The 27889-nt window shown below is 36.1% G+C and overlaps 1 protein-coding gene across 1 annotated transcript in view; it reads left to right on the top strand.

Moving 5' to 3' along the window:
• The window catches only part of LOC149791826 (T-complex protein 1 subunit epsilon-like), a 47005-nt gene extending 19922 nt beyond the window's left edge, over positions 1-27083 (top strand). Inside the window, exons 6-11 of the mRNA XM_089970337.1 lie at positions 4433-4552; positions 5142-5327; positions 7916-8053; positions 21915-22095; positions 23389-23507; positions 26374-27083. Coding sequence (XP_089826463.1) covers positions 4433-4552; positions 5142-5327; positions 7916-8053; positions 21915-22095; positions 23389-23507; positions 26374-26379 — 750 coding nt within the window. The 3' untranslated portion in view covers positions 26380-27083. The remainder of the gene's footprint in view (positions 1-4432; positions 4553-5141; positions 5328-7915; positions 8054-21914; positions 22096-23388; positions 23508-26373) is intronic.
• Positions 27084-27889: the final 806 nt, after the last annotated feature.

Here is a 27889-nt window from a genome sequence, read left to right as displayed (position 1 = left end):
TAACAAAATCTTTGATGTGTTTCTTTATCCTTCATTCAATAAAAATGAAATGTTACAAGTTTTGTGTCTGATTCATCATGCAACAACATACTGGAACAAAATAATATATTAAAAAGTACACGTAACACAAAAATACAACAAAAATTTAAAATGCTTAGGATTAGGAAATCATAATTATGCAACCTTTTCTAAGCTGTATACTTTCCTCCTTTCTTCAGTTCAAGAAAGATCATCTTAGAAAACACAAATGATAAACTTCACTGCAGCAAACACTAATTAATTTCACATAAATTGCCATGTGTGTAATTGAAGTCTATAGATGAATTAATTAGAGAAAGTTCCTAATAACTGAAGATGATATCCTCATCAACTTAAATGCATCTTCCAGCAAATGAATAAATCTTCTTAAGTCACAAACTCAGTGTTCTAAAACTAGCTGACAATTGTGATGACTGTAAATGGCATAAATGAACTGAATTAGATAATTCTGCCTAACAGATGCACAGGACTATTGCAAGTTTTGTGTCTGATTCATCATGCAATAACATACTGCAACACAATAACACACTACAAAGTACATGTAATACAAAAATACAAAATAAATTTAAAATTATTGGGATTCAGAAATAATAATTATCCAGTGTTAAACCTGAGATCTGTTATATCAATCTATATCACACAAACACCCAACTGCAGTGTAAAAACTGAGATCTGTTATATCTATAACACATACAAGCACCAAACTGCAGTGTCAAACCTGAGATCTGCTATATCAATTTACAACTTGCAAGCACCTAACTGCAGTATTGAACCCGAGATCTGCTACATCCATCTTTATCACACAAGCACCCAACTGCAAACAACGTTGAGCCTGAGATCTGTTATATGAATCTATAATACACAGCACCTAACTGCAAATAATGTTGAACCTGACATATGCTATATCAGTCTATAACGCGCAAGCACCTAACTGCAAACAGTGTTAAATGTAATTTCACATAAATTGTCATGTGTATTTGAATTCAATAACTGAATTAAAGAAAAGTTCATGATGATTGAAAATGATATCCTCATCAACATAAATGCGTTTTCCAGAAAATGAACAAATCTTCTTAAGTCACAAACTCATTGTTCTAAAACTGTCTGGCAATTGTGATGACTCTGTAAAAGGCATAAATGAACTGAATTAGATCATTCTGCATAACATATGAAAGACTGTCAGACTCTCGTCACAACTTTCAAAGTTTCATATTCTTCTTCAAAAAAGTCAAAATATCCACATTCTCCCCAGTCAGAGAGGCTCTTTGTGCTGATACAACATCTCCAGCAGTTGAAAAGACTCTTTCAGATGGCACTGATGTTGTTGGAATAGGCAACAACATCTTGGCTAGTTTGGCCAGCAAAGGGAATGATGTTTCGTTGAATTTCCACCACATCAGTGGGTTGTCACCAATATGTATACTAGATGTCTCATTCCTATAACGTGTTATCTCTGTGTCAGCCCTCTGAAAGAGGGACTTTGATGGCTCCACCTTGACCACGTACACATCTCCAAAAAGATCTTCAAGTGCACCCTTTTTCACTGGAGGCTCATCAACTTCAACCTTCGCTGTTGCTGCTGGTCTGTTATCTCGTTCTGTAACTTGTACTGCAGGAAGCTGTGGTAGTGGGGGAAGACTAGATGGTAGTACATGAGTGATCAGTCTTCTCTCTCTTCACTACTGTTTCACACTGTAATAAAAATCAAAATTATATAATATGTACTCCTTAAGTTAATACGAATCTCGCAATTTTATGTTAATTAACATTTTAGCATTAATTCACTGGCATCTTATATAAATAAAACAACACGATTTTATCAATATAAGATCAATATTGAATATTAAGAAATATTTGTGTATATGAAGTTATGAACTTCAAACAATGAAGTTATGTAATAGTTTGTGTGTTTGCTCTATGTGTATGTGTGTGTGTGTGTGTCAGTGTTTCAGAGGGAGATGGAGAGAATCGGATGACATAAGAACTTTGAAGGTGACTCTGGGGCATACCAAGATCAGTGGTACATCTAGGGTAACCTTTGGGGACAAGTGTCCAATTTTAACTACCAAAAGAAATTTCATATATCCTTAAAATCTTGAAAGGGGACAATAATATTATGTTATACTTCAACTGCTGCACGTAGATAACACAACGATACTCATATGTAAATTTTTTACTTACCTCATTGACCTTCACTGTTTGCATGACAATGGAAGCATATATTTGGATCCTTGTAGCATCGTCTACATCAGTTAGAGCCCTAAATATTGGATCTAGGGCACAACTCTGCAACAGAAACTGCTGCGTGTCCTTGTCATTGTATCTTTTGTCTAGGTCTTGGGAGATTGCCACTTTGACTGCCTTCACAAGTGCACTTTCTTGCACTTCCATTGCACTAATAATACGATGTTTAAGAGGAAAAATCATTGATATGGTAGGTGCTGCTTCATCGCACAATATCGTTGTAATGGTTTTCATTGGTTTGAGCAATCTGAGAATATCCTCTGTATTTGATACATCATCCTCTGACAAAGTGTTTAAGTCCGTCTCCCTCTGTCTGATTTCCTTACTTAATAGAGTAGCTACAATGGCAGGCTGCTGCTCTAAAAATCGATCAATCATATCATAAGAACTATTCCAACGTGTCTGGACATCTTGGATAAGTTTGTGTTTAGGAAGCTGCAACAGCTCTTGTTTGGATTTCAGCAGGGTAGTAGCAGTTGTACTGCGATGGAAAAACGAGACAATGTGCTGGATCCTCCCAAGAAGGCGTGACATCTGATGAACTTGCAACCCTCTCTGGGTTGCTAGATTTATAGCATGTGCAAAGCACTTGATATGTGGTGTGAACTTTGTCTCTTGAATAGCAACATCCATGTTAGCAGCATTATCTGTTACTATGGGGAGTAACTTGTGGGGCCTTTCCAGTTGCCATTCCTTACTGGCATCAACTAGTACTGCTCCTATATTTTTACCAGTGTGAGACTCGTGTAAAGGTCTCGTCTGAAGAACAAAGCTTTTCATGCACCATTCCTAATCAATCAAGTGAGCTGTGATTGTTATATAACTCTCTGTAGCCCTTGAACTCCAACCATCTGTAGTAATGGCCACTGATTCTGCCTCTGATATGGTGCTTTGCACTTCTTGTCTGGTGTGGAGGTATAGGTCTGGGATAACTTTCTCAGCGAAGTGTGTTCTTGATGGGATGATTTAGCGAGGTTCCATTGTACGAATCAGATTTCTGAAACCTAGCGAATCAACCACTGAGAAAGGGCGCATATCACGTGCAATAAACATCGCTATATGCTTAGTGATTGTCTGTGATCTTTGCGATGATGGAATTAATGGAGACTGAAAGACTTCAGTCAATCTCAGCTGACCAGTGGTTGTTGGATGTGATGGCTTAGGAGTAGGAGAAACACTGACCTTGGGAGCTGAAATCTTGTCATCTTTAAAAGGAATTCCAATGGCAATGGTTGGGTGGTGCCGTTTTAAATGTATAGACATATTTGTGGTGTTTCCAGTATTCCTAAGAGCTGTAAAACACAGTTTGCAAACACACCTGGACTTGTCTACTTTTCTTACTCCATTCTCATACTCCACAGGATATCCAAAATAGTTCCAGGCCAATGATCTTCTAATCGCAGGTAACTCGAGTTCAATTTTTTCAGCCTTTTGCGTCTGCTCCATTTGACCGGATGTTGGAATCACCTTGGTCACCCCGCTGTTTGTAGTTCATTGCATGAAAGCATCCCAAACGTCTTAGTGATTAAGAATAATCATAAGTTCTATCACCGGTTCCACACCCATACCGATAGTTTAGTCCCACGCAAAGAGAAAAGAATTGACACTTACATTATTATAATAATTTTAAGAAAAAATTTTTTCCTTCAGAAACTATTATTAATTTATGTCTTTGATTATATTTTTAAATTATGGTATTATTTAAAAAACAAAAAATAATGTAATTTCCTAGTACAAGGAAACTCTTATCGATAGAACTGGTCCGGGTGCGGGAACGGAGATGACTAACTGAATCTCACACGCTATACTTCCTGTGTATACAAAACAGCTACCGCGACAGTTTGGTCTAATGAGCTCCTAATTTAATTATCATAACTGCTGAAGATTTATGTAGCTATTATAAGGTAGATATCGTTTTGTATCGATTCTTCACCTTGTGTATCGATATGTGTATCGAAATGGCAAAAGTATCGATGCATCGATGAATCGTTTCACCCCTAGATCTTAGTACTCGACAGTTCCAAGGAAGAAATGGTCTTATCTTGAATTCCTAGAAATTGTTTTGACCTGTAGTGTCAGTCCTTTTTAGGGACTGTTGTTAACAGATTGTTTCCCCTGCTCAACAATTCTTCTTTTTGTCCTGTCTCAGGTAAAAGACACTGGAGCTAATCTTGTTATTTGTCAGTGGGGTTTTGATGATGAAGCCAACCATCTTTTGCTTCAAAAACAGCTGCCAGCTGTGCGATGGGTTGGAGGACCAGAAATTGAGGTAAATTGTCAGACCAATCTATATTGCTTTTTCGTAACAAATCTTGAGATGTTTTATCATTCAAATCAAAATGTGCCAACTTCCCTTGAGAGGATAGATGTACTCCACAATAGCTAAAGAGGTCATGTCCTGTCAGTTGCTTCTTTATTTTATTTTGTTGTAAATTTGAAAACACTTTTTATAAAGTCATAATAAATAATTTTATTTTTTATGGACATGAAAATAACTATTAAATGGTCCCCCCAGAAAGGAACCTTGTAATTCATTTTAAAAGAGGGTTTGCCATGAGAAGGTGCTTTATCGGTAAAGATTTTTTATTTTCATTTTTTGATTATTTTCCTTTATGTGATATTTTTCAAGTTGTGCTTTGCAAATATGTATAATAAGTGATGATATGTATTAACCTAGTGTGCTACCAGAATTCCATATATGGAAGCTGAGATCCAGCATTCTAGTTGTCCCTTGGCTCTGAAAACAAATTTTGTCAGACTCACATAATGCATTGTTTTATTGCCTTATGACTTTATGCCAAAAATACATGGGTAATTATTAAATGTTTGACCAAGACCTTTTGTGAAATGGTTTTCAGCTAATTGCCATAGCAACAGGAGGACGGATTGTACCAAGATTTGAAGAACTTACCCCAGAAAAGTTGGGCTTTGCCGGATTAGTAAGGGAGCTGTCCTTCGGAACAACAAAGGAGAAAATGTTGGTAATTGAAGAATGCAAGAACTCGAGAGCCATTACAATATTCATCAGGGGAGGAAATAAAATGGTAAGTGACAAGTAAATGACAACTTGATTTAATATATAAAACCACTGGCCCATGTGCACTTTATTATTACTGTTATTATTATTATTACATAAATTATATAATGCATTTGAAAAAAGATAAATGAAGTAATGTTTTTTTGTGGGGAGTGGCACCATTTCTCAGCAAAGATTGGCTATACATGGCAGCCAGTGTAGTTGGTGGAGGAAAAACCCTATTAACCCTATTTCTCACTTGCCCACATTGGCTGAGCCCAAGACTTGAATCCATGCGGACAGAGGTGAGATGGCAACAATCAGTAAAGGTGAGCTCTTATGGTCACTCTGCTACCATGGGCCCCCCATGTAGTAATGTAAGATACCCCGTTGTAAAGAATAAAAAATGCACAGGAAAGATCGCTTGTGAAATGTTGTATTTAAAACAGCTGAAGATCCCAAACAATCCAGAAACATAGTTGAATGTCTATTTCCAGGTAAGGATCATTAAATAAATAATTATGAGAGAAAGTATGGTTACTTTTAACCCGTAAAGTAATAGCTGAATGAGTATTTAAAATGATTAAATTTTGGACAGGTTGAAAATCATTGAATCTCTATCAGATACACAAAGAAGTTGGTTATGACCTATGATGGTGACCATTGTCCAGTATATGTGATGTCACCAAACCCCAAGGGCTTGGGCAAAGTTGGAAATTTAAAAAGGTAGTTTGGCAAATGTTTCACTCTCGTCTAGGTAAAATCTTAATGCTGATCATGTTGACAAGTAGTGGATCCAATACTTCTACTGGGATAAACAATCCATTTGCCCAGCTCCAGGGACAAGCTCAAGTTTTAAAGATGGGCAAGTCCAAAAAATTGATAGAAGGGTGCAAGATACAAGAATTTTTTTTTTAATAGTGGTAGTTCTGGTTGCAATACATAAAACACTAGCTCTGTGGGAACTATTTTACAGACAATGGGCCATGTTCAGTTCCTAATGCTTTGTGTTATGCATATTTTGTACCCACAGTACACGTATTGGCACCTTTATTTAGGGTTTTAAAAGATTGTTTTGATGCCATTTACATTTTCATAATACAACTTTACTTTTTTTGACAAGTGTGTTTATAAATAAAATGCTTTTGTCTCCAATGATTAACCACCATAATTCGTTCAAAGCGTGATGTTACACAAATCCTGTACCCACAAATGGTGTTTTTGAGCTGTTGTTTTGGTAGACTAATAACATGTTTACTGCTTGGCAAACAACTAAATGGACAAATTTCAAGAGAACTAGATGATAATTGTCAAATGGATAAATTTAGTGTTCACAAATCCTTCAGCTGTTAGTACAAATAAATCATGACAGTCTAGCTCCCATGCAGTCTCTCTGTAAAAAAAATCGAGTTATTTCTAAACCTTTTTTTAAAAAACCAATACTTCATCTGTCTGTACATGTACTTGTCTGCTTTTGCTCTTCTAACTATATCTGCATTCTAGCTCTTTCTAATCCACCTATCTGTCAACATGTAGTGTTTACATATATTTTGATAACTTTAATTATGGTTATGTAGTTTTTAGGTGCCAACAAAGATTGAAAGAAAACAAAATTATTTTCATGCAGTAGTGCATCGGACTAGTCTTTTAGTTAATTTATGTAAGAGACATTTTAGAAATGACTAAAATAAACCACCCTTGCATTTAATTCTTTACATTTTTCTTTTAATTTTTTCTTGATTTTTTTTTTTAGTGGCCAAACATGGCTATTGTTCTCTACCTTATCTGTATAAGAGGCATATCATTCTACCTGTGACCAGATATCTCACTATCAAGCCGCATTGGATAACATCACCTCTGTTGTGGATTAATTTTTGCTCAGTATTTTAAAGGAGTTGATGAATTTGAAACCAAATGTACTATGAGGGTCAAGTTGAAAAGAATCTAGGTCTGGTTTTATTTTCAGTTTTCTGGCAATCTTGTGGCTGATGTTTAGCTTTGAACTTCACCTTTCAGTTGCATCGTGTTTGGAATAACCTTTCAGTTGCATCGTATTTGTAATAACATGTTAAATGGACTTTTTTCTTGTTTTTATATATACAAGTAATTTGGAATGCAGTAGCCCTTAGGTTCACTCATACTTGTCCATTTAAGAATCGGGGATCAAACTTTGTGGAGGACACCTTGAATTTTCAGACTATTTTGTGACATTACATCTTTGATGCCTTGGGAGCTACAGCAGGCAGATCTTTGTACGCAAAATTCAAGGGTAGTGGGTTTCATATCTGCCCAGGCTAGACTGTCAACTGCATTGGTGTATCATTTGGAAAGGCTCTGATTGCTCAGCATGATGTAGCTAATAATGTGTTAAGAGTACATTTACAAAAACCCAAAACATCAGTAATTGGACTTACTACAAGTCACTGCATCTTTATTTAACAATTGAAAGTTCTTAATGACTTGGGCTGCATAACTTGTAAAGATATTTCTAGTAAAATAGAAGAAGATTTGAATTGGTTCAAAAAAGAGCAGTGTGGACTAAATGTTGTCATGACACCACAAGTCTCAAAGATATGTAACGAGTAATTTCTGTTTTTAAATTCCCTTGCCTTGCAGATTGTGGAAGAGGCCAAGAGAAGTATACATGATGCCCTGTGTGTTATTCGCAACATTGTTCGAGATAACAGGGTTGTATATGGTGGAGGTGCTCCGGAGATCTCGTGTTCGATGGCTGTAGCACAGGCAGCTGACAAGGTACTTTTATTGCTTTAATAAAAAAACAAATTCAGAAAACAATTGACTGGAAATGACAAAATGATAGGGGAACCTTATAGTTAGTTTTTTTTTTCTTTCTATGTGCTTTTGAGTAATCATCAGCTTGGCGGATCTAGACAAGCAGTGCCCTTCGGTAGGTGAACTGCCTTGTACATGAACTTGATCCTTTTTAAAGTTTTGTCTTTCTGGCACTATTTTGGACAGATTTAGTGTTGTTTTGATCAGAATTGGATTTTCAAAAAACTTTGTAATTGGCATAGCTCGTAATTTCTTTTGTATATCCCTAAGCAATATGGTGTGAACAGTGTCTAATACACACGCCATTTAGGGCATCTCTAGTTCATTTCTGATATAGTTACAGACCGTTAATGGACGCACATCTTCATATTGGATGTTGCTTGTAAACTTAGGTCAGGAACAATCGAATATATGCATTTTAGTGTAAACATTAAATTGTATAGATGTGTTGAGGTTTCTTCATTTTTTAAATGGCTAATAGTTTTAAATTTTTTAAAATCTGGGACCATTGTGGTGTCACTGCTTTTTCTGGTAAAGTTTTATATGGAATGACAAAAGTAGGTGAATGTAGGTAGAAGGCATTGAAGTTGTTGACAGATTCGTGCAAAAGTCCCTTATCTAGAACTGAAGGCAATTGCAGCTGTAAATCCTAATTGATGCGTACATTCTGAGAAGTACTTCTCAACAACATTAAAAGTAGGTTGTTATGACCGGCTTTTCATGCTCTGCTGATTATAGTTGGATTTTGTTCAAGACTGTCTTCAACACAGCTGTGTGGCAGGAGAGTTTTTAGATGCATGTAATAAGCATGTTAAAGTGATTTTGTTTTCATGCAACACTTGTTGCATTAGATCTGTAAATCATTTACTTGCATTCGGAGGCATCATTCCGTTGACCCTTATTGTGTTTTCAGTTTTAAGAAACCTTAATATCAATGAATTGTCATTTTTAGCATCTTTAAATTTGTAATGCTAACCAGCGCTGTTTCAGTAGCTTATCATCGCAAACCCTCGTACTTTCTACTGCATGTTACTCTGTATATATTAAGGTACATAGCTCTAGATTTTGAGAGAAAATAAGCCAGTGGTTTCATCCCCTGACATCTTTCGCTCACTTCTAGACTGGATTTGGAATCATTTCAGTAGAAAATGCCCATGATCAAAAGTAATTGCTTCAATATTATATTGAAACATTTGATCAGTCCTTCAAGTCAGTTCTCTGTTAAGAGATAACGAGATGAAATGACTTGAAACATTCATTCATCACAATTATTATTAGAAGGTTATTGGTACGACTCTTCCCCGTTATAATGCAGTAGTTGGGGTCCATAACTGCCAACCATGTTAGGTACCACTCTCCCCCATTATGACGCAGTAGTTGGAGTCCATAACTGCGAGCCATGGTACCAAACAGTAGTATATTGAAAATGAAAATGTTGAGTTTTGGGTAAGATAAACAAAAACACTGGTCAAATGTAGAGTATTACTGTTAGCTTGCCAGTTATAATTTCTGTCTATGGCTACATCAAGTTTGAAGTGATTAAAATTTAGGTTGCTTTTGAAGCCATGCAGCCTGATGTTAAATATTCATTCTTTTTTAATTAAGAGTTCTCAATCTCAATCCTATAAACAAATTAAGTTTTCCCTTTCCCGCACATATCCATTGCAAGATTAAATGTCTTCAGTCACTCATAAATAGTGATAAGACTACACATACTTTTAGATCTGATTTCGTTGGAAAGTGGCAATTATTTGAATAGACCTGTTTTGTTTTGTAGCTACATTATGCAAATGAACATCTACCTCTTCTGGTCTGCACTGCAGAAAGTGGCAGTAAGTTCAAGACATGCCGCAGCTTATCCTTTCTGTGATCTGTTGTAGTCCAGGTGTTAATACATATTGGTCGACAATAAGCTAGTCTTTGCATCACCAGCGAGTTGTATTTACAGAGATAGGTTACTCATTGATCTACTGGGTTTGCTTTAATGCTAAAGGTAAATTCGATAGTCATGCTTACTTTAGCCAAATACAATGGTTGATACGGACCAGTGACACTTTTGGCTTATTATTGACATGAGTAATTTCCGGTGTTCAAGAACCTGTTTGGAATACAATATCTTACCTTGCCTGAATTCATCTTTGGCTAAAACTGAGTGCAAAAACATGTTTTGATAATGTCCAAATCAAGTACATTAGTTCTTGTTACAAAGATTTCAGCTGATGTTGAAAATATGTATACAGTTTTTTTCCTTGAAGTTATTATTTTTATAATTTTCATTTTGGAGTCCATAGCGACACCATGCTATATCATGAATTGCATTATAGGGAAGTGTGTTATAATGGGAGAGAGCTTTATTTCAAGATATGGTCATTCCGTTGTAATGTTGTTTTACCTGAACCCTTCAAGTGAGCTGTTTTCTCACAACTTGAATAATTATGTCTCCTGTGCCCCTGAATATGAACAGGAAGTCATCTCAGAAGCTGTTAGATATATTATGTCTCCTTCTTTAAATGAATCCAAACAGTTTTGGAGGAAAAAAATGACAGATATTGAAATGGTGGTGGGGAATCAGATTCATCTCGGAAGCCATCCCGAAAGACTAGTCACTACTACTTGTTAATGGATAGTCGTATCAACAGGAGGTTTCATGTAAAAATACTTTTTTTCTGTTTTCGAGTTTGTCCTAAGTGCTGACAATATGACATTGAACTTCCAGTTGATAAAAATTGCATGGCGAATTTCTGACTGTTAGAATTGGATCAGACACTGTGCTAGAATGAAATTCCTTCTGAACCATGGTCAGGTTGTGTATGTCAGCCTCTCACAATGATATGAAGGAAACAGACCTCTGGATAATTTTCAAGCTAGAGTTAAGTACATTTCCCTGGTTCTTAAGATATGTGAATTTGGGATATGAAATGGTGCAATTATTGTGATGTAAACTGAGCAACTTTGACCTCTGGTCAATGCAAATCCCTATGCAAGAATATTGTCTGTCTTAATCTATTTGGCCCCCAGCCCCATCGCAAGTAAAGTGAATCTTAGTGTCAACCCCAAATCCATGAATGTGCCTTTTGCCTTGATTGCATGGATGAGGGTTCTGTTATTGATATTCTACCGAGGACCCCCAAATTTTAATTTTATGGAAGGCATTGAAGTTGTTGACAAGTTCTTGCAGAAAGTCCCTTTTCTTGAACCAAAGGCATTTGCAGCTGTAAATCCTATTGGGTGCATGCATTCTGAGAAGTACTTCTCAACAGCATTTAAAGTAGGTTGTTGCGACCTGCTTTATGGTTAGAATTTGCAGAGACTGTCTTCAACACCGTTGTGCACAGGAAAGATAATAGATGCGTGTAATTGCTTGCATTAAGAGTATGTTACAGTGATGTTATTTTTCATGCATCACTCATTGCATTTGATTCTGAAGTAATTCACTTGCATTCAAGTGAGAGGCAGCATTCCATAGACCCTTACTCTCTTGTCAGTCTTAAGAAACAAAGATTTTCTGATTTCAAGAAATTGTATTTTTCATCATCTTCAAATGTGTAATGCTCACCAGAGTAGTTTGATGGCTTAGAACAAAAGAAATGTGTTTCCAATCAGCTGACCATCCCTGTTTTTTTGTTGCTGAACTTAGCACTTTTCCCCCTGGGGTTTAAAAAAAATTCTGAAATTAATTTTTGCATCTAATTGAGCAGGTTTAACCCAGTACTTGAAGTGCTTAGTACATTATATACACTAATCATTATATTAAATATATTTAAAATATAAAAAATTTTATATAAAAATTTCTGAAATTTATTGTGCATCTAATTGAGCTGGTTTAGTCCAGTACTTGAATTGCTTATTGCATTATGTATCATAATCATCATATATGTATAAAAAAAGAAGAAAAAAACACCAAAACTACCAATCTACCCTTCTTTAAATCCAGTGCAATAGGAAACACATCTTTTTTTTGTTTAGCTTATCATGGCAAACCCTCGTACTTTTTACTCTGCTGTACTATTTAATGTCTGCTGGATGTTACTTAAGAATAGTTTGTTTTGAATAATAAGGCACATTGTACATTCAGCTGTTAGATATTTTTCACCTTTAAAGGCCAGTCAAGATATGTATAAAGGGACACCACTTAAGTCCTGATAGTGAGAGAAAATTAATCAATGGTTTCCACCCTTGAAATGGTTTGAATGCTTCTATTGCACTTAAGACAATATGGAATCATTTCAGTGCAAAATGCCCATCAACTGTAATTCCTTAAATATTAAATAATTTTTTTTTATCAATCCTTTAAGTTAATTCTCTGTTAAGAGATAAAGAGAAGAAATGACGTGAAACATTTATAATTGCAATCATTTTTAGAGGGTAATTGGTATTTGCTTTTTTGTATAATAAAAAAAAAAGATGCTTAGTCATGGTCATTTTTTTTGTTGCAGTGCATGAACCCTTAATGTCAGCCATATTCTCATTACTTCATTGATTATGTTTCCTCTTCTGAACATGGCCTTGAGGTCATCCCAAAAGTTGTTACATATATTATGTCTCCTCCTTTGAAAGAAACCAAACAGTTTGTTTTATATATATATAAAAAAAACCCAAAACATATATTGAAATGTTGAAGGTGCAGCAAGCCTTCATGATAGTGATCTTGAAAGACTATTGACTTCTACTCCTGAATGGACATATTGACATCGGGTTTTATGTGTAAAGCAATCTGATTTAAATCAGATCTTTACTGTCCTACGTGAAGATCTGACAGTGATTGCTTGGGGGGGGGGGCATGTTCTATTGACCAAAGTTATTACCATAATCACTAATTTATCAGCCAGTCAATGATGTCTTACATCTATGCATTTGGGAGACTGCAGTATGGTTGAAGAGCATCAATATGGGTTGAATGATTTGAAAGTGCATGTCCATTGACTAATTCAGAGGTCACCAGAACATTACCCCTAAATGGTCGCTGTCAGATCTTCACATAGATAGTGCAGATCTGATTTTAATCTGCTTGATGTATAAAGACTTCTACTGTTGTCTAGTTGGTACTAAATGGTAACAATCTGTTTTTGCATGGCGAATTTCCAGCTGTTAGAATTGAGTGACAGCCTGGATCAGACACCGTGCTAGATTGAAATTCCTTCTGAACCATGGTTAGGTTGTGTTAAGTGAACCTCTCACACTGATTTGAAGGAAACAGACCCCTAGATAATTTTCATACTCAAATTGTTCCAAATAATTGGTCAAGAGTCCATTTCCCAATTTCCCAGGGTCTTAAAGGAAAAAATGTGAATTTCGGGATATGAAACCATGTGTTTATGTAACTTGAATTAGAGTAACTTGGACATCTGGTCATTGCAAATCCCTTTGCAAGACCATTGACCTTCTTAATCTATTAAGCCCCCATCTCCATCCTTAGAGAGTGACTCTTAATGTCATGATAAGGACTAGTGAAGATTCTGCAAAACTGTCAAACTCAATCTACTAGTTCTTTTGGCTTATAAAGAAGTGCATTGTAAATTATTGGCCTCTTTAAGCCTATGACCTTTATATCCAAGGCTTAAGCAACAATACAATACTGTTAGCATGGCAGGTACTAAGTAATCTAACCGTTGTCAGCCACTATTTTAGTGTCATTACATTTGAGTGACTTGTCAATTTAGAATATTTGACATACAATTTCATTAAATTACTGATGGGTCAGACTTCTTGCTGGTTGTTTTTATTTGTCTTGTCAGCATGGATATACTTTCTGCTACAGCTGTACTCTCTGTCTACTGTGATACATTGAAATGTGGATGCTTTATTTTAACACAGAGGAGAACCAAACATATTAGGAATCACTGTCTATAATAATGGATATTAACATTTTTTGGGGAGACAAAATATCAGTCTGAGAATTTCCATGAAGTAACATTGGTTCCATTTGTTTTCCCATGAGTAGTATAATCCTTGTAGAACATAGTACATGTATTTGTAAAATAGTGGCTACCCGTATGTAACTGGTTAATTTTCTGCCTGTTAGATGACAGTGCTTATATTTGAAATATTTTAATGAGTGAAGGCAATTGCAGTGGTAAATCCTAATGGATGCATACAATCTGAGAAGTACTTCTCAACATTAAAAGTAGGTTGTTATGACCTGCTTTCCATGGTCTGCTGATTATAGTTGGATTTTGTTCAAGACTCTTCAACACAGCTCTTTGTGCAGGAAGGTTTTTAGATGCATGTAATAAGCATGTAAAGTGATTTTATTTTCATGCATCACTTGTTGCATTAGATCTGTAAATCATTTACTTGCATTCGGAGGCATCATTCCGTTGACCCTTATTGTGTTTTCAGTTTTAAGAAACCTTAATATCAATGAATTGTCATTTTCAGCGTCTTTAAATTTGTAATGCTAACCAGAGCTGATTCAGTAACTTATGGTAAACCCTCATACTTTCTACTGCATGTTACTCTGTATATATAAAAGTACATAGCTCTAGATTTTGAAAGAAAATAAGCCAGTGGTTTCATCCCCTGACATTTTTGCTCACTTCTAGACAGGATTTGGAATCATTTCAGTAGAAAACGCCCATGATCAAAAGTAATTGCTTCAGTATTATATTGAAACATTTGATCAGTCCTTCAAGTCAGTTCTCTGTTAAGAGATAACGAGATGAAATGACTTGAAACATTCGTTCATCACAATTATTATTAGAAGGTTATTGGTACAACTCTTCCCCGTTATAATGCAGTAGTTGGGGTCCATAACTGCCAACCATGTTAGGTACCACTCTCCCCCATTATAATGCAGTAGTTGGGATAAATAACTGACAACCATGTTAGGTACCACTCTCCCCCATTATAATGCAGTAGTTGGGGTACATAACTGTCAACCATGTTAGGTACTACTCTCCCTCATTATGACACTGTAGTTGGGGTCCATAACTGCCAACCATGTTAGGTACCACTCTCCCCCATTATATTGCAGTAGTTGGGGTCCATAACTGCCAACCATGTTAGGTACCACTCTCCCCATTATAATGCAGTAGTTGGGGTCCATAATTGCCAACCATGTTAGGTACCACTCTCCCCATTATAATGCAGTAGTTGGGGTCCATAACTGTCAACCATGTTAGGTACTATTCCCCCTCATTATGACACCGTAGTTGGAGTCCATAACTGTCAACCATGTTAGGTACTAGTCTCCCCCATTATGACGCAGTAGTTGGGGTCCATAACTGCCACCCATGTTAGGTACTACTCTCGCTCATTTTGACGCAGTAGTTGGGGTCCATAACTGGCAGCCATGGTACCAAACAGTAGTATATTGATAATGAAAATGTTGAGTGTTGGGCAGGATAAACAAAACACCGGTCAAATGTAGAGTATTACTGTTAGCTTACTAAAAAATAATGATATATGCACCTCATTTTAATAACTATGCCTGCCATATATAATTTCTATCTATAGCTACATCAAGTTTGAAGTGATTAAAATTTAGGTTGCTTTTGAGGCCATGCAGCCTGATGTGAAATATTCATTCTTTTTTAATTAAGAGTTCTCAATCTCAATCCTATTCACAAAATAAGTTTGCCCTTTCCCCGCACATATCCATTGCAAGATTAAATGGCTTCAGTCACTCATAAATAGTGATAAGACTACACATACTTTTAGATCTGATTTTGTTAGAAAGTGACAATTATTTGAATAGACCTGTTTTGTTTTGTAGCTACATTATGCAAATGAACATCTACCTCTTCTGGGCTGCACTGCAGAAAGTGGCAGTAAGTTCAAGACATGCCGCAGTTTATCCTTTCTGTGATCTGTTGTACTCAAGGTGTTAAATATATTAAGCTAGTCTTTGCCTCACCAGTGAGTTGTATTTACAGTGATAGGTTACTCGTTGACCTGCTGGGTTTGCTTTAGTGCTAAATGTAAATTCGACAGTCATGCTTACTTTAGCCAAATACAATAGTTGATACTGACCAGTGACACTTTTGGCTTATTATTGACGTGAGTAATTTCCGGTGTTCAAAAACCTGTTTGGAATACAATATCTTAACCTTGCCTACATTCATCTATGGCTAAAACTGAGTGCAAAAACATGTTTTGGTAATGTCCAAATCAAATACATTAGTTCTTGTTACAAAGATTTCAGCTGATGTTGAAAATCTGTATACATTTTTTTTCTTTCTTGAAGTTATTATTTTTATAATTTTCATTTTGGGGTCCATAGCGACACCATGTTATATCATGAATTGCATTATAGGGAAGTGTGTTATAATGGGAGAGAGCTTTATTTCAAGATATGGTCATTCCGTTGTAATGTTGTTTTACCTGAACCCTTTAATCGAGCTGTTTTCTGACAACTTCAATAATTATGTCTCCTGTGCCCCTGGATATGAACTGGAAGTCATCTCAAAAGTTGTTATTATGTCTCCTCCTTTAATTGAATCCAAATAGTCTTGTAAAATAAACAACAGATATTGAAATGGTGGTGGAGAAGCAGATTCGTCTTGGAAGTCATCCTGAAAGACTACTCACTACTACTTGTCAGTGGATAGTCATATCAACAGGTTTCATGTATTTAAAAAAAAAATTGTTTTCGTGTTGGTCCTAAGTGGTGACAATATGACATTTAACTGTCAATTAATACAAATTGCATGGCGAATTTCCAGCTGTTAGAATTGAATGACAGTCTGGATCAGACACCGTGCTAGATTGAAATTCCTTCAGAACCATGGTCAGGTTGTGTATGTCAGCCTCTCACACTGATTTGAAGGAAACAGACCTCTGGATAATTTTCAAGCCAGAGTTCAAGTATGTTTCCCTGGTTCTGAAATTTATTGTGCATCTAACTGAGCTGGTTTAGTCCAGTACTTGAAGTGCTTAGTGCATTATGTATACTAATCATTATATATGTATAATTTGTATATATTTGACATTTGACCCAATCACATATGGTAACCACATTGATGACGTATGTACCAACTCGACTGCTCCGTTGGCATAGTGGTTAGAGTGTCCGCCTCAGATGCAGTAGGTTGTGGGTTCGATCCCCAGCTGAGTCATGCCAGAGACTTACACAAATGGTACTAATAGCTGCCTTGCTTGGCACTCAGCATTAAGAGGTTAGTGTTAGGACTGGTCGGCCTGGTGTCATGATAACGTGACTAGGTGGACATCATGTTACATGTATGCGATATGATGCCCCAGTGCTATACATCACTATAAATTGTCATACTGCAGACATAGCTTTATGACTGAAAAATTGTTAAAACTATGTTAAAAGTCCAAATCACAAACACACACACACACACACACATGTACCAACTCATTCCACCACCTCCGTATAAAGCAGTTGATAACTTGAAATAAATTAAATGAAGTTACAAAATTGCATGGCGAATTTCTGACTGTTAGAATTGAGTGACAGTCTGGATCAGACACCGTGCTAGATTGAAATTCCTTCAGAACCATGGTCAGGTTGTGTATGTCAGCCTCTCACACTGATTTGAAGGAAACAGACCTCTGGATAATTTCCAAGCCAGAGTTCAAGTATGTTTCCATGGTTCTGAAATTTATTGTGCATCTAACTGAGCTGGTTTAGTCCAGTACTTGAAGTGCTTAGTACATTATATACATTAATCATTATATGACGTATATTTAAAATAAACAATTTTTAAAAAAAATTCAGTACTCTGCTGTACTATTTAGTGTCTGCTGCATGTTAATAAGAATAGTTTGTGTTTTCAATAATGAGGCACATTTTACATTCAGCTGTTACATTTTTTTCACCTTTAGTGGCCAGTCAAGATAAGTATAAAGGGACACAACTTAAGTTCTGATAGTGAGAGAAAATTAATCAATGGTTTCCACCCTTGAAATGGTTTGAACGCTTCTATGTAGCACTTAAGACAACATGGAATCATTTCAGCGCAAAATGCCCATGAACTGTAATTGCTTCAATCTTAAATTAAATTTTGTTATCAGTCCTATAAGTTAATTATCTGTTAAGAGATAAAGAGAAGAAATGATGTGAAACATTTATAATTGCAATCATATTTAGAGGGTAATTGGTATTTGCTTATGTCTTTAAAAAAAAGACATGCTTCGTCATGGTCATTTTTTTTTTTTTTGTTGCATAGCATGAACCCTTAATGTCAGCCATATTCTCATTACTTCATTGATTATGTTTCCTCTTCTGAACATGGCCTTGAGGTCATCCCAAAAGTTGTTACATATATTATGTCTCCTCCTTTGAAAGAAACCAAACAGTTTGTGTTATATATATATATATATATATATATATATATATATATATATATATATATATATATATATATATATATATATATATATATATATTGAAATGTTGAAGGTGCAGCAAGCTTTCATGATAGTGATCTTGAAAGACTATTGACTTCTACTTCTGAATGGACATATTGACATAGGGTTTTATGTGTAAAGCAATCTGATTTAAATCGGATCTTCACTGTCCTACGTGAAGATCTGACAGTGATTGCTGGGGAGGGGGGCATGTTCTGTTGACCAAGTTATTACCATAATCACTAATTTATCAGCCAGTCAATGATGTCTTACATCTTTGCATTTGGGAGACTGTGCAGTATGGTTGAAGAACATCAATATGGGTTGAACGATTTGAAAGTGCATGTCCAATGACTAATTCAAAGGTTACCAGAACGTGACCCCTAAGTGGTCGCTGTCAGATCTTCACGTAGATAGTGCAGATCTGATTTTAATCTGCTTGATGTATAAAGACTTCTGATGTCTAGTTGGTACTAAATGGTGACAATCTTTGTTTGCGTGGCGAATTTCCAGCTGTTAGAATTGAGTGATAGCCTGGATCAGACACCGTGCTAGATTGAAATTCCTTCTGAACCATGGTTAGGTTGTGCAAGTGAACCTCTCACACTGATTTGAAGGAAATAGACACCTAGATAATTTTCATACTCAAATTGTTCCAAATAATTGGTGAAGAGTCCATTTGCCAGGGTCTTGAAGGAAAAAATGTGAATTTCGGGATATGAAACCATGTGTTTATGGTAACTTGAATTAGAGTAACAACTTGGACATCTGGCCATTGCAAATCCCTATGCAAGACCATTGACCTTCTTAATCCATTAAGCCCCCATCTCCATCCTTAGAGAGTGACTCTTAATGTCATGATAAGGACTAGTGAAGATTCTGCAAAACTGTCAAACTTAATCTAGTTTTTTTGGCTATAAAGAAGTGCATTGTCAGTTATTGGCGTCTTCAAGCCTATGACCTTTATATCCAAGGCTTAAGCAACAATACAATACTAATACCATGGCAGGTTCTAAATAATCTATTCATTATCAACCACTATTTTAGTGTCATTACATTTGAGCCACTTGTCAATTTAGAATATTTGACATACAATTTCAGTCAATTATTGATGGGTCAGGCTTCTTGCTGGTTGTTTTTATTTGTCTGATCAGCATGGATATACATTCTGCTACAGCTGTACTCTTGTCTACTGTGATACATTGAAATGTGGTTGCTTTATTTCAACACAAAGGAGAACCAAACATAATATGTCTATGATGAATGTTAACATTTTTGGGAGAGACAAAATATCAATGTAAGAATTTCCATAAAGTAATGTCGGTTCCATTTGTTTTCCCATGAGTAGTATAATCCTTGTATAACATAGGAATTCTAAAATAGTGGCTACTCTTATGTAACTTGTTAATTTTCTGCCTGTTAGATGAGAGAGTTTATATTTGAACCATTTTAATGAGAAAAATCCAGTGAGCTTCAAACTTTCAATGAAAATTAATTTGCTTGTTAAACTTGCACACTTTATTCTCAATAAAATTATCTGTATAAACTGTCATATATGAATGCAAATGTTTGACCAGGTAGACAGTTAACTGGGGTTAGATAAAAGTAGCCATTTAACATAAATTGTCTTTTACTTGTTTAAAAAGTTGCCCATAAATTAATGGAGGGAAGTGGTTATGAAGTATAACTTTGACTAATGGAGAAAGTGACCACTACCCTGAATGATGTAGATACAAAGTATAACTTTTAACATGGTAGTTACTTTTCTCTTGTGTACTGTACGAAGTTGCCAGAATTGGGGGAGGGGTTTAGGTCTTGTCTCTGTTAAATATAATTTATATATATTTGACTTTTGGCCCTCTTACATGGTCACCTTATTGATGACAGAATTCACCTTAATGGGCTATTACATGCACAGTAGGTATACCTTGACCATGTGAGTTTCCTCTCACCTTCGACCTGTCCGGTGGCCTAGTGGTTAGAACATCCACCTCGAATGCGGGAGGTTGTGGTTTCGATCCTCAACTGAGTCATACCAAAGACTTACAAAAATGGTACTAATAGCTGCCTCACTTGGTGCTCAGCATTAAGAGGTTAGTGTTAGGACTGGTCAGCCTGGTGTCAGGATAATGTGACAGGGTGGGACATCATGCTACATGTTTGCGGCATGATGCCCAAGTGCTGTACATCACTATAGACTGTCAGTGTGCAGACATCATAGTGATATGACTGAAAAATTGTTAAAGCTATGGTAAAAGTTGAAATCACATACACACACACACACACACATGTACCAACTCTGCCACACCACCTCTGTATAAAGCAGTTGTTAATTTGAAATAAATTAATTGAAGTTACAAAAATTGCATGGCGAATTTCTAGCTGTTAGAATTGAGTGCCAGCCTGGATCAGACACTGTACTAGATTGAAATTCCTTCTGAACCATGGTCAGGTTGTGTATGTCAGCCTTTCACACTGATTTGAAGGAAACCGACCTCTGGATAATTTTCAAGCTCAAATGGTTGCAAAAAAAATAAAAGGTCAGAAGTTAAGTTCTTTTCGAAGTGTTTTCAGACGGTGAAAATTTCACTTGTCCACTCATACTTGAGTGATGATTAATGAAAAGCAAGCCACTTTTTCTAGTGGTTAGAACATCTGCCTCAGATGCGGGAGGTTGTGGGTTCGATCCTCGACTGAGTCATACCAAAGACTTACAAAAATGGTACTGATAGCTGCCTCACTTGGTGCTCAGCATTAAGAGGTTAGTGTTAGGACTGGTCAGCCTGGTGTCAGGATAATGACTGGGTGGGACATTACGCTACATGTTTGCGGCATGATGCCCAAGTGCTATACATCACCATAAACTGTCATACTGCAGACATCATAGTGATATGACTGAAAAATTGTTAAAGCTATGTTAAAAGTAGAAATCACACACACATACACACACATGTACCAACTCCACCACACCACCTCTGTATAAAGCAGTTGATAACTTGAAATAAATGAAGTTACAAAAATTGCATGGCGAATTTCTAGCTGTTAGAATTGAGTGACAGCCTGGATCAGACACTGTGCTAGATTGAATTTCCTTCTGAACCATGGTCAGGTTGTGTATGTCAGCCTCTCACACTGATTTGAAGGAAACAGACCTTGGGACAATTTTCAAGCTCAAATGGTTGCAAAAAAAATAAAAGGTCAAGAGTTAAGTTCTTTTCTAAGTGTTTTCAGAGGGTGAAAATTTCACTTGTCCACTCATATTTGAGTGATGATTAATGAAAAGCAAGCCACTTTTTCAGGATGTTTGATGTGACAAAATGATTGGATAAGTGACATTTTAAGTAGATTTAGTATTGTGTACAGTGTAGATTGAGTAAAAATGATAGAAAACAAGTTAAAGAGTTCAAGTCACTTGCCCCGTATACTGAAGAATAAAGTTGTGAACAATCGTCAATTCTGGTTTATTTTATGTAAAATATGCCATTCTAATTGATTCTTTATTTTTCAGATATCTACATTAGAACAGTATGCAATGCGATCATTCTCGGAAGCTTTAGAAAGTATTCCTCTTGCATTGGCTGAAAATGCAGGAAAACCACCCATCCACACACTGGCTGAAGTTAAATCCCGGCAAATTAAGGAGAATAATCCATATCTTGGAATAGATTGCCTGAACAAAGGAACTTGTGGTATGCTGTAGCTAATCACTTAGAACATTATAAAAATTAACGGCTTACGAGGTCAGGACAAATTAACTTTTCTGTGATTTGAAATGTATATATTCATTTTGTCCCTTGTAAATCATTGCATCATTGGGGCTTAGGGAGAAGGAGGTCAAGTCTTCATTGTGGGTCCGAAATTCAAACAACATAGCGACTGTAATGCAGATTTTGACTTCAATATTGATCGAGTCGGATCTTTATCAGTCCAGGTTGTTTGAGGTAGAATTATGTTGTATCTTTGTAATTAATTTGGTTGGTTGTGGGGATCATCCATGCTTTAGATACCGTCCTGTATTTTTGTATGGTTATAAATCTTTTTTCTTTTTTTTTTTTAAACAAGTCTAACTGTGAAGGATATCTGTCATATTTATAGATAAGAATCTGGTAGATTTGCACTTGAATACATCCTTGCCTTCTTCTGACCTTTAGGAAAGGTCAGTTGGTTAGATTAAAAATTGAACCATTCTTTTAAAAAGTGGAAATGTGTTTATGTATACAAGTCACCTGTGAGCATTGTTTGCATAGATTTAAATATGTAAAGAATAAAAATGTGTAGCACTCTTATGACTTTGAGATGGGGCCCAGGTTGGCCAAGTGGTCTTGGGCGCTTACCTTTGCAGATCACTGATATCTCATGTCTGTCGGTTTGGGTATTGACTTGGCTAATGTGGTTACATGAGAAAGCTTGCCTGTAGTTTTCTGTGGGTCGTTATTTTTCCAGATTCTTCCTTCACCAAATATGCTGGCCACCATGTATAGCCTATCAAGTGCTGAAAACTGGCATTAACTTAAAAAACTATAACAAGCTATGGCTTTATTATGATATACACTATACCGACAGGCTGTAATTTAAATTAGAATGCTTCAGACTGTTCTCTCATTGTCCTACTGACTTAACGTTGTGTTTTGCAGTGTAGAACAGCAGTATGAAATATCTTAAACTTTCATCAGTTGATTGCTGTTTTGCATTGCATGACCTTCTGATGCAGTCGTAGTGCACACAATTTGGCAAAAATGTATTGATTTCCATTTACACCTGGTCATAATGAACCTTAGTTGCACACTATTTTCATCCTAAATTTTGCAGTAGTGTACCACAGACAGTATGATCTGTTATTGTAGACTTCACAGGCAACAAAAACATGCACCAGTTTTGCAATGTTCTCAGCTAAATTTTGATTTGATTTGCTTTGCTGTTTGAATTTGCATTATAGATTTGCAGGAGCAATAATTATCCGCTTCTGTTTTCCTTCACTGTAGATATGAAGACCCAGCATGTGATAGAAACCTTGTCCTCAAAGAGAGCTCAGATCCTTCTGGCTGTTCAGCTTACCAAGATGATCCTTAAGATTGATGATGTCAGAGGCTCCAGTGACAGGGTATGCCATTGTTCTCAGTAATTAGTTTCTTCAGAAATATTTATCTCACATTTTCGTAGCAAACACGACAATAGCTTTAACATTATAAAGGTTTTGTGTTGTGGACAGATGTGTAGCTTTGTCGAATATTGATGTCTGAAGCTTTTATCCTGATGGGCTACGAGCTTTTCTTGCATGACCATTGAGGCCTGACACAACATTTTGAGTTCTTCTTTTACTTGTATGAGCATAATCATTATAGCATTCATATGCATGGCACAACATTCTCATATGACATAGACAACATTCTTGTGTGCTAGACAAGACATTGTCATATGCCAGATCAACTTTCTATACAATATTTTATACAGAATAATTAATTTGTTCTACAAGTCATTTGAAACATGTTTGAGACATCATTGCAGGACACTTTAATGTTTGAACAGCCTTACAACATGGTGGCATTGTGTATAGGTACCAAAATCCATTGTGAGAAGGGGTGTTGTATGCCTATCAAAATTTGTATTGGTACCCATTTCCAGTTTGTGTATTTGTTGGGGTATTTTATGCCCATCTAAATGTGTATTGATACCCAGTTCCAGTTTGTGTGTGTGTGTGTGTGTGTGATCAGATGTTGTATGCCCATCAAAATATGTATTGGTACCCAGTTCCATTGTGTGTGTGTGTGTTTATGTTGGGGTGTTGTGCCCATCTAAATGTGTATTGGTACCCAGTTCCAGTGTGTGCATAGCTGCCAACCCTCGCGAATTTGGCATGAATTTCACGACTTTTTCAGCGATTCATGGATTCACGCCGCAAGCCAAAACTTCTCCAATTCTCAATTATTTTAAATCTTTAATTAAAAAAAACGATTTCCCGTTAAGGGCTAGTCGTGATATTGGCAGTTGTCAAAACAGTCCGGTACTGCTAGTCGTGATATTAGTAGAACTACAGTCGATTAGTACAGTTGGCCCGGTAGCAAGCATTTTAGCCTATTGTAATCTATATATATGAGTAGTTTTACAAATGCTTTTGAGAGAAACTGGGACCTAACCGGAATTTTGCTCCGCGCATGTGTAACTAACACTGATTTGAGTTACCGTTTGGCATCGCATGTAAGATCTTGAAAATGTCTTCACCACTAAGGAAAAAGAAATGTATTACTCAAAAAGTGAAATTTAATTTGGAATATATCAAAAATTGGCAGTGCATTCTGCCATTAAACATTGATATACATCATGCATTTTGCACACAGTGTGCCACAGATTTTAGTATCGGGCATGATGGCAGACATGATGTGAGGAAGCACATCGGTTGCAAAAAACACGTAGAAGTTGGGAAAATTAAGAATTCGCAGATTTCAGCTCTGGAATATTTTAAACCATCAGCGGAAGACCTGCAAGCTACCAATGCTGAAGCATTATTTGTTTGTTAGAAAACTATCAGCTCGAGACCATACTAAATATTTGTTCCAACAAATGTTCCTGGACTCGAAATCGCTTCCAAATTTTCCTGTCAAAGAACCAAAAGTGCTGCAGCCCATGTGCATTCGTCACAGCAACAGTGACAGCAAAAGAGTATTTTCTCTAGTGAGGAAAATTAAGACAGACTTTAGGGCCTGCTTAGCTGCAAAAAATTTGTCAGCAATTTTAGTCACCAAGATCAACCAGCAGGCAAGAAGTCTAAACTGTTTGGAAAACAAATTTATGATCAAGCAGTTGAGGAAGTTCAAGTCTGCCACAGCATAATGTCTTGATAAATAACCACAAGAACAAATGAAGTTTTTGAATACCATAATAAATAGAAACTCAGATATATTTCTGCATATTTGTAGTGTTTTAGTTTTATATTGCGATTTTGATAGTGTAGTATTGACGGTCAGAGTGGATGGAGTTATTGTCATGGTATTTTTCACTAATTCTTGTCCAAATTCACTACTTTTTATCCCTATTTTCACTAATTGCGATCCTGCAAGGTTGGCAGCTATGTGTGTGTGTGTGTATGTGTGTGATCAGGTGTTGTAAGCCCATCAAAATGTGTATTGGTACCCAGTTCCAGTTTGTGTTTGTGATCGGATGTTGTATACCCCTCAAAATGTTTATTGGCACTAAGTTCCAGTTTGTGTTTGTGATCGGATGTTGTATGCCCATCAAAATGTGTATTGGCACTAAGTTCCAGTGTGTGTGTGTAGTTGGGATTTGGAATATTTTACGCCCACACTAATGTATATTTACTCCAAGTTCCAGTGTGTATGATGGGGTTTTGTATACCCACTTAAATGTGTAATCGCACCAAGTTCCAGTTTGTATGATGGGGTTTCGTATGCACACTTAAATGTGTAGTCGCACCAAGTTCCAGTATGTATGATTGGGTTTTGTATGCCCACCTAACATGTATTGGTACCAGATTTTAGTTTATGTGGTGGATGCCCATTTAAATGTATATTGGTAACACGTTCTTGTGCGTTGTGGAGAGTTGCATGTTCACTGAAATGTACAGTGTTCCAGTACAGTGTCAACATTTGGTACTCTGCCACAAAATTCTTCTACAGTCAGCAGGATCATGTACATGTAGTGAGTGTATACAGCGTTTTATCATTTTCAGGGCTAGAAGTATCCCAAATGTACATAATTTTTTGATATTTTGTAGCTTCATTTCATGGTGTTTTCAGTGTGCCAGCAGTCACAGCTTTTCTTTATTCCATATGTGTACAGTGATAAGAGGAAATACGGTGAAGTTGTTAAGATTAGATCCAAGTATTTAGACTGTTGTCAAAATCTGAACTATTGTTTTCTTACTTAATCTCAAACATATCATTTGGTATGTGATTTTGTATAGAGAGGTTGCAATATCTCTCAAGTGGTATTAATATTTTCTTTTTTTCCAGTTCTAAACAGAAGAGCAAGTAAGATAAAGATGAATTCGGGGCAGAAAACAGACAGCTCTCAGATTAAGCAAATAGATGGGACACAAGAGATTGTTCTTCTCACTATCACCTGATATTAAAAAAATGCAAAGGATTTTATGGAAAAAGTGTAATTTGAAGTACAAGATTTTAAAGTCTAATTTGTTGGACTTCCTTAATTCAGCAGTAGCCATTTTAGTAACTACGTATCAATTGAACTTGCACTCATTCTTTTATTATGGCTTACTGTGGCATTGGACAACTGATTTACAGTGTCTTTTTTTTGTGACATCATGGATTGCATTTTTATTTGAACTGTTTTGAAAGGTTATTCATAATTGAATGAAATAACCTGAAATACAGAAACCAGTATTGTCTTCTGGACTTCTGACCCATAACAAGTTGCATTAGAAACACTAGGATGGATAGTTAGGCACTTTGTAATTCTTTTTTTCTCTTTCTCAGCTTTTTTATTCTCAGAAAATTCTAATTTGATTTGCATGTGTGTGGAGTTATGGTTTAAGGACATGAAAAGAATTCCTTCTACGCTGTTTGTCATGTGATTAAGCAAGTCTGTGTACTTATTCGTATATTTGCCATATATTATTTACATGCCTTTTGAACACATTTTTGTCATTCTGTTTTAATACTATTAGCGCTATATGTCTTAAATATAAAATAGTAACTTACAAGCAGTCTTTGTTATTATTATTTTTTTTTATTAATAATAGACTTAATTGACATTTTCAGTGCCAGTTTGAATGAATGTTTTCCTGTCTTCTCTTTACTTGCACAGCTGTGTGTCATGTAGTTCTTGTGCCCTGCCAGAATATAATCTACAGAAAATACTTGGGCCTTTAGAATTTCACCAAATATACCTGTGGTTGCCAAAGGCTACCATTTGTGCATTGCTATTAGTAAGTGAATTCAGTGGTTTCATTTAGGTATCCACAGGCAGTTTTTTTAACACTCGGAACAGTCTTACTGAAACTTTGACTATAGAGTGTGTTATAATGAAACTTTGACTAGAGAGTGTGTTATAATGAAACTCTTGACTTTAGAGTGTTATAATGAAACTCTTGACTATAGAGTGTGTTATAATGAAACTCTTGACTTTAGAGTGTTATAATGAAACTCTTGACTTGAGAGTGTGTTATAATGAAACTCTTGACTAGAGAGTGTGTTATAATGAAACTCTTGACTAGAGAGTGTGTTATAATGAAACTCTTGACTTGAGAGTGTGTTATAATGAAACTCTTGACTTTAGAGTGTGTTGTAATGAAACACTCGGGCTTAGGTGCGGACCACACAGTATGGCATACAATACTGTTATTTTGATGGAACCTTGCCTTATCATACATCTAGACCACTCAGTATGGCATACAAGTTATTTTGATGGAACCTTGCATTAGCATACATCTAGACCACACAGTATAGCAATACTGTTACATTTTTTGGAACCTTTCCTTGGCATACATCTAGACCACACAGTATAGCA

Source organism: Sinohyriopsis cumingii, chromosome 9, assembly GCF_028554795.1.
Source record: "Sinohyriopsis cumingii isolate HCF-2022 chromosome 9, ASM2855479v2, whole genome shotgun sequence".
Taxonomy (NCBI): domain Eukaryota; kingdom Metazoa; phylum Mollusca; class Bivalvia; order Unionida; family Unionidae; genus Sinohyriopsis; species Sinohyriopsis cumingii.
Note: the sequence above shows the minus strand (reverse complement) of the source record. Positions and strands in the feature narration are given on the sequence as shown.